The sequence below is a fragment of the Myxine glutinosa genome, chromosome 1 (genome assembly GCF_964187855.1).
Source record: "Myxine glutinosa chromosome 1, kmMyxGlut1.1, whole genome shotgun sequence".
Classification (NCBI taxonomy): Eukaryota; Metazoa; Chordata; class Myxini; order Myxiniformes; family Myxinidae; genus Myxine; species Myxine glutinosa.
The window spans coordinates 327,765,573-327,790,765 of NC_136261.1; the positions used below are offsets into that span (position 1 = coordinate 327,765,573).

General features: G+C 45.3%; 1 protein-coding gene across 4 annotated transcripts in view; it reads right to left on the reverse strand.

The window, feature by feature from the left end:
• Positions 1-25,193, reverse strand: part of CDC14A (cell division cycle 14A) — a 197,164-nt gene that overhangs the window by 129,369 nt on the left and 42,602 nt on the right. For 3 of the 4 annotated variants that reach the window (XR_013621783.1, XM_078769756.1, XM_078769754.1), the window contains exon 5: positions 17,579-17,658. Coding sequence is in view for 3 of the 4 variants with exons in the window: in XM_078769756.1 (XP_078625882.1) it covers positions 17,579-17,658 (80 nt within the window). In the remaining variant the exon portion in view is untranslated. Of the gene's footprint in view, positions 1-17,578; positions 17,659-18,408; positions 18,451-25,193 lie in introns of those variants that run through there. The other variant, XM_078769755.1, reaches the window with a different exon arrangement.

Sequence of the window (25,193 nt, forward strand, 5' to 3'; positions counted from 1 at the left end):
AATAAGAATAGGTCCCAATCCATTCTGGCCATTTTGCCAACCTCTCTCTCTCCCAATTCTATTACGCGCCTCTGCTTGCCAGCAGCGTTCGCTGCATTGCGCCTTCATCGCCTTAGCGCTCCCTCCAAACGCCATTAACCATGCGGTCTCAGGCCGAAGAAAAAGGGGGCGGCACACAAGAACGAGGCGTGGCCCTGTCAACTCGCCGTCAAGGGCGGGGCCGGTGAGCCCTCGCCAAGCAACCAGGGCTGAGGTGAGCTTACTGGCGGGCATGTACTTCTTTCTTTCGGGACTTCTTTCAAGGACTGCGCGGGAGGTCTGGCCAGCGAGCACATTCTGATACGAATTGCGCCATGGACTGAATTATTGTAACGAACTGCGCAGGGGACCGTCGATGATACGGACTTGTGAGAAAAGGCGCTGATTGCACGGACTGCGGCGAGAGGGAGCTTGGTGATACGAACATTGTTCGGGAGAGAGAGAGAGCGTTGGCACGAGCTACATATTACGTACGTGGCCTCCCAGTCCCCCCGATATCTGTAAGGTCCGCTCGTGGTCAACGACACGCGGCGCGCTGCCGGCCTGCTTCCATCACCACCATGAACGAGTCGGGACCGGGCGAGGAGCCTGACCATCTGCCTGAACCTTCCTCCCCTACCACTACAATTCCGTGTGAGTGTGTCTGTTTGTCCTGGGGTTACAAGTTAAGACCATATAGATAAGACTGCCCTGTGTCCTTTTGTTTCTTCTTCCTCCTGTATATTCCTTTCGTTTCCTCTTTGGTTTGTTAATAAATGTACCTTGTTCTTAATTGGTTTTTCCCTAATCCGATCGCCTCCGTCCTTTCTTTCAATTGAGTACCTGTGGCACGATTTCGGAACCGCTCAGGATCGGGTTTAGTTTTATTGTCAACGGCTCGGACCGCGGATCGCTAACCGCTTGGCATTTACCATCCTATCCGCGGTTCGAGCGGGAGTTATTTCCCTGCTTTACGGTCGGGTTAGTAAATAGGTATTTGGGACTTCATTGACATATCACCAGAGCTAATTCCGACCAGAAGGAGCGTCATAGCTTCCAGGATTGGTGGACGGCCAGCTTAAAAGACAAGGGGATTAACCCCCCCCCCCCTTCATAAGGGGAGCGCCGACCCCCGAATCCATGACACTATATATATATATATATATATATATATATATATATATATATATATATATATACATATATATATATATATATATATATATATATATATATACAGTATATATATATATATATAGTTGCGGATATGAGGATTGTATTTTTTTGATTGTGTTGTATTGTATAGTAAATGGTTGTGAATTATTGTTTTAGTCTGAGCCCTCCTTGCTCCAGTGTGTATAAAGGTCAAAGGGCGTCCCGGTAGTTAATTCCATAAAGCATACATTGAAAGACACTATAATATCCCTGTTCAGTAGTTTATTTCCTTATTCTCTGTATTAGGTTAAGGCGTTGTCTTCCATTAAAATGACACTCCATTGCACAAGTGAAATAAGATAGATTCCCTTCATTCTTAATTCCCATTCCCAAAACCTCCATTTCCCTTTCGTCATGGCCAAGCCTTGATTGCCAATATTACATCCCCTCCAAAACCACCATTGAACATGTGCTCGGGTCGGGGAAAAAAGGCGTGCCCGCCCGTCGTCATCAAGGGCGGAGCCAGAGGGTCGCGCGACCAACCAGGGCCGAGGTGAGCACACCGATGGGCGTGTCCTGAAGGCCGGCGGCTTAATCGCCAGAGGCGCTATAAAAGCGCGCGCGCAAGAAGCAAGTGTGTTGGTCGTCAGTGGTGGTCAGTGGTTGCGTTGGTTGCGTTGGTTGCGTTGAGTTGTCGGTGGTGAGAAGATCCAGATGAGCTTTGAAGAGAGAGAAGGTTCAAGGTCAATGACAAGCAGTTGCGCCAGAGACGGCAGACGCGCCCTGAGGTGAGCCAGAGAAGCAGCTTTGGCTCCACAAGCAGCGTTGACTCCACCAGGCAGCTTCAACCCGTTACCCCGCGGGGACCAGATAGCGGTGGCATCGGTGGCCGTCGAGGTCCAGCCGACGTCCCGTGCGGGAGCAAGCCCGAACCATCTGCCCCAGCTGAACCTTCCCATTCCTCCTTCCAGCATTCATTCCTGCCATTCCATCCTTCTTGTGTACGTGAGTTTGTTCTGTTTGTTCTGTCCTGGGTATTTAATTAAGTTTGTATAAGCTAGTATTTTCACTGTGTCACCTGCTTTTTCCATGTTCCCTGTATATAACTTTGACTGCTCCTTTTGCTTGTGTGTGTAAATAATAAATCCCGTTACTCTTCTGTACGTCTTCTTCTTCCTCTTTACATTCGGTCGCTTTAGAGGTTTCCAAATTGAATATCTGTGGCGCGATCTGGGCAACGTTCGGGATTCGGGTTAGTCGGGAAAACTGTTCGGCCGCGGTGCCTCCCCTCGGCAAACAACATCCTTATCCGCGGACCGTAACAGGGGATTAACCCCCCCCTTCATAAGGGGAGCGCCGACCCCCGAATCCACGACACTATATATATATATATATATATATATATATATATATATATATATATATATATATATATATATATATATATATACAGACTTGGCATTTAATATGGAATATTTTTTTGTGTGGGTGAACTTACATTTCAAGATGACTTAGAACCAAAAGTTCATTGGAATTATGTTGAAATTATTCTAGATTTTGTGAATGTGACCTTTAAAAGAAACAAAAACCACATTTGACATTTCGAAGCAAATAAATTGATCCTTGAAAGTGATGTGAACTGATGTCGAACTCAATTCACGGACAGTACTGTGTTAAACTTCTGTACGTTTTCCAGAAGTATGTCTTTATTTTACACATGAGCCAAAAAAAATTTCAACAAAAACAGAAGTTAAATTATGACTGGGATTACGGACAGTAAAATTACAGTTCAGTACTTCATGTAACCCCCACGAGCATTCAGGAGAGCACGTACACGTCGAGGCATGCTGTTCACGAGATTTGCCAAGGTTTAGACAGGAATCGCTTGCCATGCAGTGACAATAGCCTGCTGCAATTCACGCACAGAGGTCGGCTGCTGGTCCAAGTGGTCGATTTGACGCGTTAATTCTGCCCACAAGTTCTCTATCGGATTCATATCTGGGGACATGGCAGGCCACTCCATATGCTCTACACCACGGTCAGCAAGAAAGTGTTGGATCATGCGAGCACGATGAGGCCATGCATTGTCATCTTGGAAGACAAAGTTTCCTCGAAAGGCTGCACGAGCAAATGGAAGCAATGTTTCTTCCAGAATGGCCCTGTGCTTGAACTGGTTCAGGTTTCCATTCAGAACAACCAGGTCAGTTTTGCCCCCTGCATGAAAAGCAGCCCAAACGGTCACCCCACCACCCCCAGCTTGGACTCTTGGCACTATACAATCTTTGTTGTAGGCTTCATGCACTTGTGTGCACACTCGGACGCAGCCATCTTGCCGATAGACCAGAAATCTAGACTCGTCACTGAAGGTCACGCTGCCATTGACGGTGCTCTCTGGCCCACTGCAATCGGCGCTGGCTGTGTTGTCTGGTCAGGCGTGGCTTTCTCAGGGGACGCCTGGCACGATAGCCTGCTTGAACCCGTCGTTGGTTAACTAGCCTTCTGGATACAGGCACATTTGTCAGTTGCTGCCACTCAGCCCTAAGCCGATTAGCTGACTTGGTATGGCCATTGCAGACTAACCGGTGCAGCTGGCGATCATCTCCCCTTGTGATTCTGCGGGGACGTCCTGGCCTCGGTATTGGAGTAGTGACACCCCTCTGAGCATTTTGTTTCAGGATCTTTGACATGCAGTGACAATAGCCTGCTGCAATTCACGATTGTACGTGTACGTGATCACCTTGAGTGATGCCATACTGCCGAGCAATAGCACGCTGTTTCATGCCGTAATTTCGTAAAGCCACCACTCCATGACAAACAGCATTGTCGAGTCGACGGACCATCTCCAGAGGAAGCGGCAATAACTTTTGTAGACGTGCAGCAGTTGTTTTCCACTAATACAGAACGCAACAACCCTTGTATACCCGACTGTGAAGCCAATCATCAAATGCACCTGTCCGTACATTTTGCCACGGCACCTGTGATATAATCCTGTTGTTGACTTCTTGCTGCGACAGACAATCAGTGACGTGGTTCTTTTAACAAATAAATCACCAAAGTGTAAAAGAAACTCACTAGATTGATATACTGAGTTAAGAAAGTAAACCCAAGTCAAGAAAAAAAAAATGTTCCATTTTAAATGCCAAGTCTGTGTGTGTGTGTGTGTGTGTGTGTGTGTGTGTGTATATATATATATATATATATATATATATATATATATATATATATATATATATATATATATATATATATATATATATATATACACATATACAAGGGTAAATCAAAAAGTAAAGGCAACATGTGTGAAAAACCAACACCCAATAAATTGCCTTTACTTTTCGATTTACCCTCGTGTGTGTATATACAGTCATGTGAAAAAGTAAGTACACCCCATGTAAAGTTTTGACTTTTTCAACATATTTCAACATACAGCTATTTGATCTTCATTTCAACAATATTGACAGATAAAGGTGATATAATATAACAAATATCATGAAACATTTACATGTTGTAGTCCATTGTATAATTTAAATGAACATAAATGCAAATTTCGCATGTGGAAAAAGTATGTACACCCCAACATTTATCACTACTTCAAATACCTAAAATTAGAATCAGGTGCACCAGCTCAGGTGCAAATGATTCGAACATCGTTGGAGAGGATCTTGGAAGAACCTGTCTTATTTAAACCTCAGACATTTCGTTTGGTTTGGTCTTTGTTGTTGAAGTGTGCAGCGTCGCCATGCCGAGATCAAAAGAGGTCTCTGAGGCCTTTAGAAAGAAGGTTATAGATGCCTACGAGTCTGGGAAGGGATTTAAAAAGATCTCCAAACAATTTGAAATCAATCATTCGACTGTCCGGAAGATCATCTACAAGTGGAGAAGATTCCAAACAACTGCCAACTTGTTCAGGCCAGGCCGCCTCAGCAAGTTCAGCCCGAGAGCAGACCGCAAGATGCTGAAAGAAGTCTCGAAGAACCCAGAATGTCATCACAGTACCTACAGGTAGCTCTTGCCACTGTTGATGTCAAAGTGCATGAGTCTACCATTAGAAAGAGGCTGCACAAATTTGATCTACATGGGAGGTGTGCCAGGAGGAAACCTTTGCTCTCCAGAAAGAACATCAGGGCAAGACTAAAGTTTGCCAATGAACACCTTGGCAAAGACCAGCACTTCTGGAACAATGTGATCTGGACAGATGAGTCAAAGGTAGAGCTATTCGGCCACAGTACCAGAAGACATGTTTGGCGAAAACCAAAGACAGCATTTGACCACAAGAACCAGATACCAACTGTAAAGCATGGTGGTGGAAATATTATGGTTTGGGGCAGCTTTGCTGCATCAGGGCCTGGGCAGCTGACCATTATAGAATCCACTATGAATTCTTCATTGTACCAGAGGGTGCTTGAGGATAATGTGAGGCTATCTGTCAGAAAGTTGAAGCTCAACCGAAGGTAGACCTTGCAACATGACAATGACCCTAAACATACCAGTAAATCCACCAAGGAATGGCTGAAAAGAAAGAAATGGAGGGTTCTGGAATGGCCAAGACAAAACCTGGATCTAAATCCCATCGAGATGTTGTGGGGGGATTTGAAACGAGCTGTGCATGCAAGAAACCCCTCAAACATCGCACAGCTGAAAGAATTCTGCATGGAGTGGGAAAAAATTCTCCCAGTCGATGTCAGAGACTGGTAGACAGTTATAAGAAACACCTACTTGAGGTTGTTTCTGCCAAAGGGGGCAATACCACCCGTTGGAGCCAAGGGTGTACTTACTTTTTCCACATGCGAAATTTGCATTTATGTTCATTCAAATTATACAATGGACTACAAAATGTAAATGTTTCATGATATTTGTTATATTATATCACCTTTATCTATCAATATTGTTGAAATGAAGATCAAATAGCTGTATGTTGAAATATGTTGAAAAAGTCAAAACTTTACATGGGGTGTACTTACTTTTTCACGTGACTGTATACTTGGCAAAAAAAGAAACGCAAGTTGATAAGACGCATTTTATAATGTGCATTGTTGTGCACAAATTATCAATGACAAAGATTTGCAATACCATTTTAAGCACCTGTATTTTCAACCACATTTCTTGAGCGTCATGCCTCACTGAACCACCACAATGGGGTTGAATGGATTTTCAAACAATAACTTACTGTGGCTTCCAAGGCTAAATTGCTTAAGAATGTTGATGTTCCTGTGGTAGTCTATGGTCCATGGAGGCTTGAACCGAATTCACTCAGCAGACGACAATGCCACGAGTTGTTAGGGTAGGGTTAGGGTAGGGTTGTTAGGGTAGGGTTGTTAGGGTAGGGTTGTTAGGGTAGGGTTGTTAGGGTAGGGTTGTTAGGGTAGGGTTATGGTTAGGGTCGGGTTATGGTTAGGGTCGGGTTATGGTTAGGGTGGCGTTAGGGTAGGGTTAAGGTAGGGTTAGGTTGGGGTAGGGTTCGGGTTAGTTGTTAGGGTTTGACATAAAACTTGCTTTTCTTTTTTTGCCAAGTATATATGTGTATATATATATATATACACAGTCAAAACTTTACATGGCTTGTACTTACTTTTTCACGTGACTGCATATATATATATATATATATATATATATATATATATATATATATATATATATATATATATATATATATATATATATATATATATATATATATATATATATATATATATATATGTATGCAGTCACGTGAAAAAGTAAGTACAAGCCATGTAAAGTTTTGACTTTTTCAACATATTTCAATAAAGACCTATTTGATCTTCATTTCAACAATATTGATAGACAAAGGTGATATAATATAACAAATATCATGAAACATTTACATTTTGTAGTCCAAATTTACCAGTGTTTAGGTTTTATTTACATTTTGTAGTCCATTGTATGATTTAAATAAACATGAATGCAAATTTCGCATGTGGAAAAAGTAAGTACACCCTTGGCTCTAATAGGTGGTATTGCCCCCTTTGGCAGAAACAACCTCAAGTAGGCGTTTCTTATAACTGTCCACCAGTCTCTGACATCGACTGGGAGAAATTTTTGCCCACTCTTCCATGCAGAATTCTTTCAGCTGCGCGATGTTTGAGGCGTTTCTTGCATGCACAGCTCGTTTCAAATCCCCCCACAACATCTTGATGGGATTTAGATCCGGGCTTTGACTTGGCCATTCCAGAACCCCCCCTTTCTTTGTTTTCAGCCATTCCTTGGTGGATTTACTGGTATGTTTAAGGTCATTGTCATGTTGCAAGGTCCGCCTTCGGTTGAGCTTCAACTTGCCGACAGATGGCCTCACATTATCCTCAAGCACCCTCTGGTACAATGAAGAATTCATAGTGGATTCTATGATGGTGAGCTGCTCAGGCCCTGATGCAGCAAAGCTGCCCCAAACCATAATATTTCCACCATCATGCCTTAGAGTTGGTATATATATATTGTTGCGAATATGGAATTTGGCCTCCATATCCGCTTGTAAATATTCCCCTATTTTCTCCAATACTCCCCAACTTTCCCCGATCCCCCATTCCCTAGTCCCATTGCATGTAAATAACAATCAGTAGAGCCGACCTTCCCCTTATTCCCCCATTAAATGTCGTGCCCAGGTCCACCGCACCACACGTAGACAACTTTCGGACATCTTCCTAGTTATTCTTAATCTATGTCAGTTAAGGCCTCGTTTCCATTAATTATGACTCTTCGTTGCACCAGAATGTGATTATATGGCATCAGTAGTGAGTTTAGGACCTTTCCCATACCTCCTCCCATCTTCTTCCCCAAACAACAACAATAACAACAACTACAACAACAATTACAACTACAACTACGACTACAACAACAGAGGGGCGGGGAGTGTGCGTCCTCACACCGGCTCGGTTACCCGCCATGACCATACGCTCCACGGCGTTACCCCGAAGGGGCTGGCTGTCAGCTCCTCGTCAGGGGCGGAGCCAGTAACCCCCCCCCGCACGCACCCAATGAGAAGCAACGTGCCGATTCCACGAGGCGGAGCTAACGAGCCGAGGGCGTGTCACTCCCCGCCGGATATACGCGGCCACGCGCCGGATGTGACGTCAGATGCGCCCCCAGCCTGGAGAGAGAAGTCGCCACCCCTCGAGCGCTGCAATACCTCCACCGCATCTCTTAAACTGGACCGTACGTGATCCTGCCCTGAGCACAGGTGCACCTGGAGCGATCGCTACCCGCTTTCCTGGCCATCAAACCCCGTGTGAGTGAGCCTTGTCCCGTTTATCTGTCGTCTGTTGGGGTTAATATAAGTGTGTTTAAGTGCCCACCTTCCTATGTTTCCCTCTTGTCCCTGTAATCTAAACCTTCCGCATTATTGTAATAACAACCTTTGAGAACCGTATCCCTGGTGTCGTGTCGTATTAATTCCAGCCGTGTGTCTTCTTTTTCCTTCATTGGTCTAGCATAGCGCGATTAGTCAACGTTCGGGCACAATCGGGTAACTTGTGCAGACGTGGTCATACCATAAGACCGCTCGGTAAATAACATCCAAGCCACGTCTGTAACAATTGGTGTCGGGAGTGAGATTCGAGGCCCGACCAAATTTTGAAAAAAAAAAAACGAATAGAGGAAAAAAAAAAAATTTGGTCAAAATTTGGAGCGGCCGAAATTTGTTTTGTTTTACGAAACTCGAATTTTGCAAGTCGCGCTATGGCGGGTCAAGACAGCTGGGGTCCGGTAGGGGAGAGTGAAGCAGGGTCGATCCAGGACCAAAATGAGGGACAGGAGGAGAGCGAAGCAGTGAGGGCGGCAGGTTCGCAAAATAGCGCCGTCACGCACGAAGAAGCGGGCGCGCAAAATGGCGCCTCGCTGATCACCGCGCCAGCGACCGTGGCAGCGCCCCCGGTGGATTGGAACTTGTTTTGTATACAAATGACGGCCCTTGTGGTCCAGTATAATGAAGACATGAAAAACAGGATGGAGCGACTGGGGAACCGGATGGATGCTCGGAGTGAGCGATTGAGGGTAATGGGAAACCAGATGGGGGTAATGAGGGACGAAGCGAGGGGTACTGGTGAGAAGTTAGACAATAATTTTGAGGAGTTAGACAAGAAATTTGGGAGGTTAGACAATAATTTTGAGGAGTTAGACAAGAAATTTGGGAAGTTAGACAATAATTTTGAGGGGTTAGACAACGGGATAAAAGAAGTGAAAAATGGGTTAATGGGGGTAGAAAATAGAATGGCTGCCCAGGAGAATCAGATAGAGGGAGTGAAAAATGGGTTAGAGGGGTTAGAAAACAGTATGGAAGGCAAATTGAGGGACATGAGGGACCAAGCGGAAAGGGAAGTTAAACAAATGGAGCAGCAGATAGAGGGGGTCAGAATGGGGGTAGAAACCAAACTGGATGCTCACAGGGAGGAAATGGAGCAGATGAGGGTGGCATCTGGGCAGGAGATGCAAGTGATGGGAGAGGAGATCAGAAGAGGAGTGAGTGAGGAGGTCGGAGGAGTGCGCGAGGAGGTGAGGCACTGTGAGGAGCACATGGAAAAGGAGGTGAGAAAGGGGACTGTAAAGTTACAAGGGGGCATAGAGGACCTGACGCAGGAGGTGGAGCAGCTGACGGTGGGACAAACGGAGTTAGTGGAGCAGGTTCAAAGGAACACTGCGGTATTAGGAGGTTTAAAAGCGACACAAAACGACATAAAAAACGACTTAATAGCGACAAAGAGGGAATGTCAGATGGTACGTGAGGGACTGACAACGAGGTTGGACGAGGTGATAGAGGTAATGGAGACGAAGGACCGGCAGGTGAGGACGCACCTGGAAACGGTCAAGGTAGCCTTAGAGGATGAGCTTGAGGAGACGTACCGGGGAATAAAAGAGGTGAAGCACAAATTAGAAGAAGTGGAAGAAGGGATGAGCGAAATTTAGAAGCGACGGAGAGGGGATAAGAAAGAAATAAAAGAGGAGATAAAAGAATTGGTCCAAAGTCTGTGTTTGGATCGTGATGATGTGCTCATTAACCGGATGAGGGATTCGCAGGTGATGGAGGAGAAGCGAAGAGAAAGAGGACCCGGTGTAAGTGGTGACCAATATGGTCGTGCGTATGATGCGCCAGGTGATTTAATAAGCTTGGGGGTCGAGATAGACCCGGGTGTTCGTGAGAGGCCGTTGGTGAAGTGTGCGACGGGTCTGGTGTGCGAAAGAGGAGGTGTGCGAGAAAGTCCGACTCTGGGGTGTGTGAGGAAAAAGTGCACGCCAAGGAGTGAGGGTGCTGGCGAGAGTGAGTCGGTCGTAGCGAGTGTGCGAGGGAGCACATGGAAGCGCGGTGTGGTAAGTGTTACAGAGGGTGTGACGGGAGAGTGTGCGCAAGGGTGTGCGCGAGAGAGGTGTGTAACGGACAGGTGCATGAGGAAAGAGTGCGCTGTCAGAAGTAAGGAAGAGTGTCCACCTGTGGTGAGTGTTACAGAGGGTGTAATGGGAGAGTGTGCGCGAGAAAGGTGTGTGACGGACAGGTGCATGAGGAAAGAGTGCGCTGTCAGAAGTAAGGAAGAGTGTCCACCTGTGGTGAGTGTTACAGAGGGTGTAACGGGAGAGTGTGCGCGAGAAAGGTGTGTGACGGACAGGTGCACGAGGAAAGAGTGCGCTGTCAAGAGTAAGGGTGAGTGCGCTGCCAAGAATGGAGGTGAGAGTAGTGAGAGTGACATGGAGCGTGAGTTAGTTGTGACAGGTGAGAGAGGATGTACACCTGGGATGGAAGGATGCACACCTGGAATGGTAGAGCGTGAGTGGGAATGCACGCTGGAGTTGGTGGTGAGGCACATGGTTGGGTGTGCGAATGAGGGCACACCTGTGATTGTCACAGAGGAGGTGACCGAGGAAGGGGCGCGAAGAGGTGTATTGGTGAGGTGTGCGAGTGACGAATGTGTGCCACAGTGTTCGGTGGTCAGGTGTGTGACCAAGGCTGTGAGTGGAATGAGGGTACCTGGGTGTGTAAGGAAAGGTACGAGGAGCATGGGCACGGCTGGATGTGTGAGCAAGGAACGGGCTGCGGGGTGTAAGCGTCCAGGTGAAGCATCGACGTTAACCGGGGTAGAGTTTAGAACGACTTATAGCCGAGTCGGGCCCTCGGTGCGTGCTGGGCCTCGCTTTGAACGGCCGCGTCCGTGCTCCACTAGGCGGAGCGGGCAGCCCGATAGAAAGGGTCGTCATGGCGACCACTTTTTGGTGAGGCATTCCGGCAGGCCGAGATCGAGCCATGGGATGGCTCCGTGCCGAGATGGTGCGTGGGATCTCGGCCCGGGTAAACCTCCTTCCCTGCACCGAATGCGGGATGCATCCAGCCGCTGGCACAAAACAACCAGCATCCATTGCTTGGCTTCACGAAGCCGGGCTTTGGACAGGGATTGGCGCACCGAGAGGTATTAGTGAGTCGACTGGGTGATGAGGTTAGTGTTTTGGACCCAAAATTAGAGAAAAACAAAATTTGATGATTGGCAAGGGATTGGCAGTAGTGATTGGCAGATGATGGGCAGTGATTGGCAAATTTTTAATTTGTTGAAATTTGATGTGCAAAATTGGTAGTGAGAGACCCCCGATGTGGTGGGATGGCATCCCTGCCACCCTTCCCATGGTGGGGCAAAGGAGCAATAGTTTATGGGGTGTATGGCAGTGAAAACTAGCCCGGGTGGGTTAGGATATTGTGTGTAGGGATCTAGAAGATGACATTAGGTAACGTTAAGATTAGTTAGTGACTGATACCTGTAGTGGGGACGCAGGTAGATTAGTATGGATGATAATGACGAGGGAGCGCAATAGTTTAAAGGGACGACTGGGAAGCGCAAGTTTCAGAAGGGAGTAGTTAGCTGAGATGATGCCGTGTTTGTGAGAATTGAACAGGTGTGATTGCACAGGTGTGCAACTGGACAGGTGTGTGGAGCAGTGTATGAGTAGTGAGTGTGTGGATCAGCGCGAATGCGCTTGGGGAGAGAAGGGTGCAGGTGGCACCAGGTGTGAGAGCACAGGTGTGCAGGTACAGGTGTGTGGAGAGAGTTGGAGTGAGTGGTACGGAGTGGTGTGCATGGTGCGAAGGTGTGGATGGGGGAAGAGTGGACCCCTTTCACGAGCACCCGGGGCGGGTAGTGTAAGTGTTAGGTAGAGGGTGCAGGTAAATTGTGGTTGGATATTGGCATTTGTGGTGCGGTTGCAGAATGGTGTTGTGAATGGGTGCATTAGTGTTGTGGAAATGGCTGGGCGTGTAGCCTGTTAGTGTGTGTAGTTGGTTGGGCACTCCACCACTGTGAGGATGTCGGCCAGGTGAGGCCGCAGGTGGGCTCTGGGAGCCGGTAGTTGTGAGTGGGTGCCTGAGGATCCCGGGTGTGGATCGGGCAGCCCAGTGCCAGAGAGGGCACGGAGTGGGGAGAGAGCCAGAGGGCCTTCCCCTGGTAGTTAGGTTAGGGTAAGGAGCAGGTAAGCTCGGAGGCAACTGCAGTGGTGGAGGTGTGCAGGTGGGTAGACCCACTGGGAGAGGTACACGTCGCAGCCCAGAAATTGTACGAGGGCACCGGGAGATGAATCGGGGGAGTGAGACCCCAAATTGAAGAGCACCACAGTTTGGCCAATGGGAATTGGTTTTTAGAACCCATAGTGTAAGAGGGCCAATGGTTTGGCCGGAGAGAGACCCCGGGTAGTGTAAAGTTGTTAAAGTCATTTAGGAAATAGTTAGGATTGATGAACCTGTCGCACCATACGCAGCCACTTACCTGTGGTGATGATGATGACTCCACACCTGTGTTTTCTTTGTTTGTGTTGCAGAAATGAGAATTGCTGTTGGATTTGTGAGACGCATCACGACGTGGATGAGACATTGGGGTGATTCCATCTCTCCCTCCCTAGGAGGGACTGATGATGAATTGGTGATGGCAAATTTTGATGTTGAGTTGGAGATGGCAAATTTTGATGAGAGTTGAAAATGGCAAATTTGATTGGTTAGGAGGGAGAGAAGACGAATTTGGTTTATGGGAGGAACGGGGAAGACCGTAGGGATGTTTGTTGATTTGTAAAGTAGATGTTTATGGGTAGTGTTGTGTTGTGTGGATACAGTAAGGGGTAAGGGAGGGGCCATGTAGGTTACCTGGTGGGGGGGGGGGCGTACGATAGGAACGTACCTGTCTCACCTGGTTCCCATGTGCCCCCAGTGTGCATCACCTTACATTGCGTGCACTTTTGCGCCCTTACCACCTTACTCACTTGTCTGCTTCTTTTGTCTCCCACCTCCGAGGATCTGGCTTTGGGGTAGAGAGAGAGGAGAGAGAGGTGCTGGCTGCGCAGTTGTGGGCCTGCACTTTCGCTGTTTGCTGCCGGGATCGATACACCATATGGACCGCAATGTATGTGGCCACCCACAATGGACCGCAGTTCGTTTGCGGCCAAGCACCACCCGGGGATGGACCTATGGGTCAACGTGGCACCGATGCCATAAAGGTGAACCACTGTTAATTAACACCAAGTGCACCACAAGAAGAGCAAGAGACACCTGCAGGGTTAGGGGTTGTCGAATTTATTTTTATTCCAATGAACAATGGTGACTGCACCGATTGGTGGTGGGGTGGTGCTTTTGATGCTGGGAAAGGGTGCTCTGCACGTTATTAAAGGCCGTCGGCCACAGAGCACTCGTGGGTTGGTGTATCGATGTTGGCAAGCGCGCTCTCTCTCTATGCATAACATCTGCATGTGTTCCTCCAAAAACAGGTCCTGGATCGTAGTGTAAATAGCAGCGTAGTCGTGTAAATAATGCTCCCTACCGGCTGTATGTTTAGTTTGCGAATTCTTTCCGGATTCGGTTATCCTGTGGGTGTGTTTCTGTGAGGAGAAGGGTGCAACGTCGCAGGGGGACATATTTACTCATTTGTGAATATCTGTAAAACTGTCGCACTCAGGGTAGAGTTAATAGTAGAGGGAACTACATTGCGTGCCACACTAAAGTAGGTAAAAATTTATCGGGTCGGGACGCCCCGAGGGTAGAGAAGGGTGCAATGTTGCGAATATGGAATTTGGCCTCCATATCCGCTTGTAAATATTCCCCTATTTTCTCCAATACTCCCCAACTTTCCCCGATCCCCCATTCCCTAGTCCCATTGCATGTAAATAACAATCAGTAGAGCCGACCTTCCCCTTATTCCCCCATTAAATGTCGTGCCCAGGTCCACCGCACCACACGTAGACAACTTTCGGACATCTTCCTAGTTATTCTTAATCTATGTCAGTTAAGGCCTCGTTTCCATTAATTATGACTCTTCGTTGCACCAGAATGTGATTATATGGCATCAGTAGTGAGTTTAGGACCTTTCCCATACCTCCTCCCATCTTCTTCCCCAAACAACAACAATAACAACACTACAACAACAATTACAACTACAACTACGACTACAACAACAGAGGGGCGGGGAGTGTGCGTCCTCACACCGGCTCGGTTACCCGCCATGACCATACGCTCCACGGCGTTACCCCGAAGGGGCTGGCTGTCAGCTCCTCGTCAGGGGCGGAGCCAGTAACCCCCCCCCGCACGCACCCAATGAGAAGCAACGTGCCGATTCCACGAGGCGGAGCTAACGAGCCGAGGGCGTGTCACTCCCCGCCGGATATACGCGGCCACGCGCCGGATGTGACGTCAGATGCGCCCCCAGCCTGGAGAGAGAAGTCGCCACCCCTCGAGCGCTGCAATACCTCCACCGCATCTCTTAAACTGGACCGTACGTGATCCTGCCCTGAGCACAGGTGCACCTGGAGCGATCGCTACCCGCTTTCCTGGCCATCAAACCCCGTGTGAGTGAGCCTTGTCCCGTTTATCTGTCGTCTGTTGGGGTTAATATAAGTGTGTTTAAGTGCCCACCTTCCTATGTTTCCCTCTTGTCCCTGTAATCTAAACCTTCCGCATTATTGTAATAACAACCTTTGAGAACCGTATCCCTGGTGTCGTGTCGTATTAATTCCAGCCGTGTGTCTTCTTTTTCCTTCATTGGTCTAGCATAGCGCGATTAGTCAACGTTCGGGCACAATCGGGTAACTTGTGCAGACGTGGTCATACCATAAGACCGCTCGGTAAATAACATCCAAGCCACGTCTGTAACAATATATATGTATATATATATATACATACATACATACATACATATATATATATATATATATATATATATATATATATATACACACACACACACACACACACACACACACACACACACACACACACACACACACACACACACACACACACACACACACACACACACACACACAGACTTGGCATTTAATATGGAATTTTTTTTTTGCGGGGGTGAACTTACTTTTCAAGATGTCTTGGAACCAAAAGTTCATTGGAATTATGTTGAAATTATTCTAGATTTTGTTAATGTGACCTTTAAAAGAAACAAAAACCACATTTGACATTTCGAAACAAATAAATTGATCCTTGAAAGTGATGTAAACTGATATCGAACTCAATTCATGGACAGTACTGTGTTAAACTTCTGTACGTTTTCCAGAAGTATGTCTATAATTTGGACAGTAGCCAAATTTTTTTTATAACAAAAACTAAAGTTAAATATATATACATACATCCATCTCGGAAGATGATCTACAAAGACAATCACAATTTTTTATTTTTTATTTTTTTTGTATACTGAATCGAGGCTCGTGATGCAATTTGCATTGTATTATCAGCTGTTTATGCAAATCAAATCCATGTTTGAATTTACGAATTGAGCTGACATTCAGAACACACATCCATGGACATGAAGACATTTCTCATGCCTGCTAATAGTTACAAACCAAAGTGCAATATGTTTGTGGCCTATATTAAATTACTTGGTGTGGATGAGGGGAGATGCAAAGATGAGCCAGCTACATGATCAACAAAGAGCAGCCATGCACACAAAGTTGGCTTGATGGTATTATTATGCCGACAAAGATGTATTTACTGCACCTCTTCTCCCTTTGTCTTAAGTGAGCATCATCTCATGAATAGATTTTTCGTCATCATAATGTACAGGTATGTGGCCAAAAAAATGGAAACACCTGGATGAATGAGCGACACCAAGTATATTGAAAGCAAAGATTTCCACACAGGTGTGGCCAACCAACGGGTTAATGAAGCAAATCACATCCTAGCATGCTTCGGGTCATGAATAAAAATGCTGCACATGTCTGGTTGCCTACAATTATGGTTATCAAGGCTGCAAGTGGAGACTGCAGACCTCAGACTTTCAAAGACTTTCAAAGAGGGGTGATTGTTGATTGTTGGGGTGCATTTGGCAGGAGCTTCAGTGACAAAGACAGCTCAACTTGCTGATGTTTCACGAGAAACGATGCCCAAAGAGATGTCGGCATGGAACTCTGAGGGAAAGAAATCATCAGCCAATGGCAACAGTGGGTGGAAGCGTATACTCCAGGATGGTGATATCTGTCCATTCATTTGAAATACAAGGCAAAGCAGGCGAGCAACTGCAGATCAATTGACTGTAAACTTCAACCTGGGGTGTGAGCAGCCAGTTTCATCAAAAACGGTCCACCAAGAACTCCACAGAGTGAGATACCACAGTCGGGTTGCAGTGCACCAACCACTCATCACACTTGGCAATGCACATTTGCGAGTCCAGTGGTGCAAAGAGCATAGGCAGTGGAGAAATGTGATATGGTCAGATGAACCATCGTTCACCATGTTCTCGACAAATGCACAAGAGCATGTGTGACGCCAACCTAAAGGACTCTACAACCCTGAGTGCTTGGTTCCAACAGTGAAGGGTTCTGGTGGTTCTGTAATTTTGTGGGGCACATTGTCCTGGCATGGTCTGGGTGCAGTCATTCCCTCAGAAGGCAAGGCCAACCCAATCACTACTTAATAGTACTGAGTGATCATCTTCACCCCATGTTGCAGCATTTATTTCCTGCCAGAAGGGGTGTCTTCCAGGATGACAATGCCCCCATCCGCAGAGCATCTGTGGTCGTCCATTGGTTTGATGAGCATGACACAGATGTTATCCATATGGCAAGGCCCTTCTCAGTCACCAGATCTAAACCCAATTGAGCATTAATGGGTTATTCTGGAATGATGCCCGAGACAACGTTTTACACCTTCATCAACCATGTTTGAGTTGATTGACTTCCTCGTGGAAGAATGGTGCCTCCTGCAGAATTCTAGATGCTGGTGGACTCTATGCCATGACGCATAAAGGCCGTAATGACCGCACGTGGTAGCCCAACGCCCTATTAAGACGCCCATTGACGCCATTAAGACGCCATTAAGACGCCCAAGGTAGCCCAACGCCCATTGGCGTTTCCATTTTTGACCACTACCTGTATCTGTGAAATTGTAATGGCAGTACAACAAAACATTCAGAAGAAGAATGGTAACCCTTACCTGAAAGGCAAGTATGGAGGGCCACTTGATGATGACAAGCAATGATATACCTCCTCTGCAGTGCGTTTTAAATATATCACCTGAAAATAGTGGAGAGGTGCGGAGTATATAAGAGGGTGATCATGTATTTGCATAGTTAATATTGTTCAATATCTTCTATGATCATAAAAATTGTCAATATGAGGACTCTTCTGGGAAACTGAGATGACTTTATGATTTTTGTCCTAAACATCACAGATCACACAAGCTAAAATAAGCGGGTTGGAAAATAAACGGAAGTAGAATGATAAGAATAATGAAGATAGAGGTTTGTGTGGGCATGAAAAAAAATACAGGAAGCATAAAGAAGGCAATGATCATATGTTCACAAAAACTATAAGCAAAATAATAACATTTGATCACAAAGGTAAACAAGAACTGCATGCAAACCTCTGACAGGCTTTACGTTTTGTATCCCATTGATAGGCCGGATCTGCATCCAGACTTAAAGCAGAATCCAATTGGCTTGTTCTCGTCACCGAACAAACTCATCCACCAATTTTTGGCATAACCCATTCAAAACTTTGAGATATCGTGCTACATATCGTTTTTGTCTCTTTTGTTTTTGTCCCAATCTCTCAATCGTGAAGAATCACTTTATAAACTAGAACGCCACTCAGTAGAGCACATACTCCCACCGTGGGTCAAGTTGGAATACTACGATTTCACAAAAGTTTGAGGGAGTAGTTCAGTGACAACACAAGAAATCATCAGCCAGACACTGCACAGATATATATTTAGAATATATAGAAGATAATGTTAAAAAAAAAAACAAAGGCAATTTCACTTACATTTTCGGATTCAGCGTTCAATTCCATATAGGTGAGTGTATTTTGAGGCATGTGTGACTTCAAATAAAATTGTAAGCCAAACGTTCGTTTCATTCCTTAAGGATACAACATGCAAAACTGGCCCAAACGTGAAAACAAAACTCGCTCATTTTAAGTCGTACAAGCTAATGCGACCACTCATTCTTCTGGGAAGAATCCCGTGCACATGCTTGTCACACTTATAGGTCACCTAAGTCTTTATAAGTTCATCAAATACTGACACCGCGATTGACATTCGCTGAGGTAAATGTTGACATCTCTTCTGAGAGGTTAAAAAAAATAAAAATAAAAATACTGTTTTAAAGCATTATATGTGTCAAACGATACATTTTATGAAACGTGGAAACCTAATACACACTTTGGTGGTTTTAAAATGACAGAATACGTCTTTATTAGAAAGAAAAAAAAATGAACATTGAAGACGACGCTGCTAAAAAAAATACACCGCTCTAACGCGTAACCACGAGTTTAAACTACATTTACAACAAATATGAAAACTATTTTCATATCACAATGTTAATTAAAAACACCTCACAGCCACGTCATTTTACACCTCACCACCACATAATTCAAAATACCTCACCACCACGTGATTCAAAACCACCACCACGTTATTAAAAACACTTCACAACCACGGAAACAAAAGTTTCAGGGAGTAGTTCAGTGACAACAGACACTGCCCAGATATGTAGATATATAGATAAATAAACCTAAAAATCGCAGAGCCAGAATTATTATTTGGTCTGGGAAGCCCATGCGAGGTTTCTTCTTCTTCAGTCTCTCACAACCCTGGGTGAATATGCGATCTTTTTTTTAAAAGTTCGAATTTTGCCAAATCTGTTTTATTCGTTTGTTAATATACCTCAGCCATTTAGTGGGGCAGATATGTGAAAAAGATGTTCATTTCCGGCAGAAAGTGTGAAATTTCGCATACAGGGGTATTTTGGGGCGCTGATTTCAAAAATTGGCGGATCCAAGAGATCTAACCAATGGACCGGCCGCCATCTTGAATTCCAATATGGCCGCCAAGACGAAATGTTGAAATTCCTTATCTTGGGTTCTAAATGACCTGTGGCGCTGAAATTTGGTACACAAGGGTATGTTGACATGCTGAGTTCAATAATGCAATAATTTGAAATGTCTGACAAACGGTATGGCCGCCATTTTAAATTCCAATATGGCCGCCAAGACAAACATCGATGTTTTCATTGCTTTAATAGCACAGTGTACGGTAATGTCATAATGTTAAATCATTTGAGCATTATTATGATAACTGGAAAATTGTTGCATCTCAAATCTACTGATGGGTTTGTAATTTTGTCGAAGGCAGTAGAAATTTGGGAAATTCAGCGCCCCAAAATACCCCTGTATGTGAAATTTAACACTTTCTGCCGGAACTGAACATTCACATGACATTCCAATAATTTTTTTTTTTAATGTTTTTTCTCTTTCAGATCCAATGTCGAAATCAAAGAAAACATCGTCAACAATTCCAATGCCAACAGACTGGAACATTTGCGCTCTTTGCCAGAAACGTTCTGAAAATGAACCACTAAGAGATGCACGTAAGGGCAGCAATCAGTCGTGTCTAGACGTCTACGAGAATCTTGCTCAAAATCTCAAGGCATTGAATGATTTAGGTGCCTTGCCTTGCGGGATAAACATTTCCCGACTAGATGATGGTTGCGGTATTGCAGAAACCCTAGCTGCGCATGCTGCCAAATGGCACAAAAACTGTTATGTGCAGTGCAGCAGCTCTCGTGTGGCCAGGGCTGAATCAAGGGAAAGAAAGCAAAGTTCAGACCTTAAACTTGGTGAAGAAACTTACTCGCCTGTTAAGAAAAGACTCAGAACAAATTTCAAATCTCCATCCGTTGAACAGAGTACTGCTAGCACATGTTTCTTTTGTGATAGCATTATCAGTAATGAAGAAATAGTCCACAGAGCGGCAACAAAAAATGTAGATTCCAATGTTCGATTGATGGCAACAGAATTGAGGGATACAAAACTCCTGGCTAGATTGTCTGTAGGTGATATGACGGCATCAGATGCTGTTTATCACAAGAAGTGCATGACTGTTCTCCACACTCGATACAGATCATTTGTAAGAAAGAATGAGGAAGCCAGTTCAAGTGAAAATATGCCACCAGAATCAGTAGCTTTGGCCGAATTGATAGCCTATTTGGAAGAAATGAAGTGTACAGATGACAGTTACACTTTCACGTTAGCCGATCTCACAAAGCTTTATACAGAACGTCTGGCACAACTGGGAGGTGATATCTCAAAGAGGATTAATTCAACTCACCTTAAGGACAAGCTTCTCAGACACCTTCCGCAACTTGAGGCACATAAGAGCAACCATGAAGTGGCACTGTCATTCAAAGAGGACATTGGTGAAGCTTTATTGCATGCTTGTAGACAAAGCTCTGACAACGACGCGGTCATTCTCATGAGAGCTGCCCAGATTGTGCGCAAAGATATTTTGCAAAAGCAATACCAATTCAATGGATCCCTAGTTAACGAATCATATAACAACTCACCACCATCATTGGCAGCGTTGATGGAAATGATTCTTGCTGGTACAAACATACAAAAACAAAACGCAAACAACAAGGGAGGCGTCTCTGTGCAATCCTTAACTCAACTTGTAACATTCAACACTATGAAACGAGGAAGGTTGGAAACTACAGCAGTACGTCACAATTTGAAACGTGAAACATCACTGCCACTTTACCTGGGTCTTCTCATTCATAGCAAAACAAGGAAACGGGATCTCGTTGACGTTCTTTTTCAACATGGTTTGTGTGTTTCCTATGATCGCATACTGGAGGTATCCACAGATGAGGCCAACAGAGTCATAGAAATATACAAACATGACGGCGTTGTGTGTCCAACAAAATTGCGAAGTGGAATATTCACAACAGGCAACCTAGACAACATAGATCACAACCCATCATCAGCATCAGCACAAAGTTCATTTCATGGAACCGCGTTATCACTGACACAACATGTTTCACATGACAAAAGTGGCAGCATTCGAAATCATGAGAATGTCACTGAGAATGAGAACAAACAGCGTTCCAAAACCATAGCCGCCCTTCCTGCATCTTACAGTGATGTGCCTCCTGAAACATTTCCAACTAATAATCCCATTCCAAGAAAACCAAAAGGTCCATCCACTCCAAGTGTGTCCTCCGGAATACAGGACAAAGAAAGTCAGTGGCTTTCGTTTGTACAAAGTCTGCAGGAGAAGGAAGGTCTTGAGAGTGAAGATAATATCTCCTGGTCAGCATACATGGCAAATCTGCAGGTTGAAGTTCCTCGGCCTCCTGCAATTACAGGACTGCTACCTCTAATCCGCGAGAGTGCTCACACATTGGCAATGGTGAAGCATGGAATGAATTTAATCAAGCAGGCGACAGAACTAGTAAACCCCGGACAAGTTCCAGTTCTGACCGTTGATCAACCACTCTATGCAATTGCAAAGAAGATTCAATGGACTTGGCCAGGTATATATGGTGAAGCCAAGTTTGTTGTGATGATGGGAGGACTTCATGTAGAGATGGCCTTGTTGAAAGCGATCGGCAGCTTCCTGGAGGGGAGTGGCTGGGCAAGTGTAATGACCAGTGCTGGTGTAACAACAGAGGGAAGAGCAGATAGTCTTCACAAAGGTTCGCAAATATCGAGGTCACAATGGGCACACCAAGTCACAGTAGCGGTGTTGTACGCTCTGCAGCGAAAGGTATACGATGACTACCGGAAAACATGTGAAACTGAAGATTTACAATCATTTGATCTTTGGAGCAAGAAGATGGCTACAAAGTACCCCCAGTTTTGCTACTGGAATAAAGTCCTGCAGTTGGAGTGTCTTCTCTTGGCATTCATAAGATCACAACGGGAAGCCAACTACACGCTCTATGTGGAGACTCTCACGGCGATCATTCCGTGGATGTTTGCCATGGACCATTACCATTACGCCAGATGGTTGACAGTGCATGTAACAGACCTTCAGGAACTTTCAAACGATTCCATGGATATCCATCGTGAATTTGTCAAGGGGAACTTTGTCACTCAGAAGTCATCACACAAGTTCTCTGCTATGGCACACGATCAGATACACGAACAGCAGAACGCTTATGTGAAAGGTGATGGTGGAGTCATTGGAATTACTGAGAATGAAGGGGCTCTTCGCCGGTGGATGGTAGCTGGTGCAGAAATAGCCAGAATCCTGAATGAGTTTGAGGACCAGTTTCAAAGACAGAGGCAAACTGATGTCCGCCACCATGAACAATTGCCTAGTGTCCAGAAATCCTTTGCATCAGATCTCAATAATGCAATCAGTTCCTTTGAAAAACTTGGAAACCCGTTTGCGGAAGACAGTAATGACTTGTATGTGCTTGACACAAAGGTCATCATGCCTGATGAAGTGATAGCCGCAGTGCGATCCATGGAGGACACTGGCAAAACACAATTTGACGGATTTGTGGGGCAGCGAATCAAGGATCCTTCTGACAATTTCTATGATAGCATTTCAAAGAACAATCTGCCACTGTTGAAATCGAAGCCCAAGAAAACACCTGGAAAGTCTGAGGCGAAGATTACACGTATGAAAAGTAATGTGGAGCTCTTCTCACGAATGTACATTTCTTGCCAAACTAGAGATGGTGATCTTAACACATTTTATGAATATGAGTGTCATGGGTGGCCACCTGCATTGGCTGAAGGTATCAATACAATGCGGTCACCAACCGGCAAGGCTGATCTTTTGCCCTGTTTGGAAGCTTTAGCACAACGTCCTCGTGATGCGCCCAAAGGAGAAGTTCGTATTTTCGATGGGGCTGCCTTAGTCCATCATTTGGAGCCTAAGAAGTGCAACAGTGTGATCAGGATATTTGGTGACTATGCACAGAAACAGGTCCTTCCGTACATTGCCCGAAAGTTAAATGAGGGGACTGTGATGCGTGTTGATGTGGTGTGGGACACCTACAGAACGGACAGTCTCAAAGAAGGCACCAGGCTTGGTCGTGGCACTGGCATACCACTCCATGTGACTGAACAGACATCCGTGCCACGAAACTGGAGCAGCTTCCTTCGTGTAGATTCCAACAAAAAGACATTATTCAGTTTCCTTGCTGATTCCCTGCAAACGATGCCTATTCCAGAGGGAAAAACACTTCTTACAACCTTAGAAGAAGAGGTTAAATCAAAGCCCCCTTCTGATGTTTCTCAAATTCAACCATGTACGCATGAAGAGGCTGATTCACGAATGATGCTACATGCTTGGCATGCATATCAGCAGGGGTACAGAAGTATCGTCATTCATGCAACAGACACGGATGTGGTTGTGTTGGCTATCGCAATGGCAAGCATTATGGACGGTTGTGCAATGTGGTTGGCATTTGGACATGGAAACTATTTCAGGCACATTGCTGCTCACACTATTGCGACTCACATTGGCCCTGAACGCTCATGGGGGCTTCTATTCCTGCATACTGTTTCCGGATGCGATACTGTTTCTGCCATATGTGGGATTGGCAAAAAGACTGTGTGGAGCATATGGAATTCCATGCCAAACTTGGGGGAGGTCTTCAATCATCTCTCACATGCACCAGCGGAAGTAACAGATGATGACATGGACAACATAGAGAGGTTCTTCGTTGTTCTGTACAGTAGAACTTCCCCTCTGAAGAAAGTGAACGAAGCACGCAAGCAGCTGTTTGCTCAGGGAAATCGGCAATCGGAAAATATTCCACCGACAAAAGAGGCACTGCGTCAACATGTGAAGAGGGCAGTCTTTCAGGCCGGTCACATCTGGGGACAGTCCCAAATTGCTAACCCAGAGCTGCCTTCACCTGCAGATTGGGGATGGGCTAAAAATGCAGATGATGTCTGGCATCCATTTTGGACAGTAATGCCAGAGGCGTCAAAAGGGTGCCGAGAGCTGATCAAGTGCAAGTGTAAAAAACGGTGTGCTGGAAATTGCAAATGTTCTGCTGCTAATCTACCATGCACAGAACTATGTTTCTGCTCTGGACAATGCTTCCGAGATGAGCAGTAGGAGAAGTAAAACGGATGGAAAAAAGCTTGCAGCATGTTACGGCTGCCAACTGGTACGAAATATACTTTGAAATGAGCTCTTTGACTTGTTATATGATTTGTCAATTAGGGATCCATTGAATTGGTATTGCTTTTGCAAAGAACCCGGGATTTTCAACATTTCGTCTTGGCGGCCATATTGGAATTCAAAATGGCGGCCATACCATTTGTCAGACATTTCAAATTATTGCCTTATTGAACTCAGCATGTCAACATACCCTTGTGTACAAAATTTGAGCACCACAGGTCATTTAGAACCCAAGATAGGGATTATCAACATTTCGTCTTGGCAGCCATATTGGAATTCAAGATGGCGGCCTGTCCATTGGTCAGACCTCTTGGATCCGCCAATTTTTGAACTCAGCATGTCAAAATACCCCTGTATGCAAAATTTCAAACTTTCTGCCGGATGTGAACATCTCGTGCAATTTTTGTTACATATCTGCCCCACTAATTGACAAATCTGGAATTATAATTTTATTTGAGGTTCAAATTAACCCGGGACATTGTGTCAAACGATGCCTGCAAGTCTGTACGTGATAATAATTAATCGTCCACAGTCGAAGACTCTTCTTCTTCACGCAATAACAACTTCCAGCTTCCAGACCGTACATCCAATCATCTTCAAATTTTGCAAACTTGTTACTCTT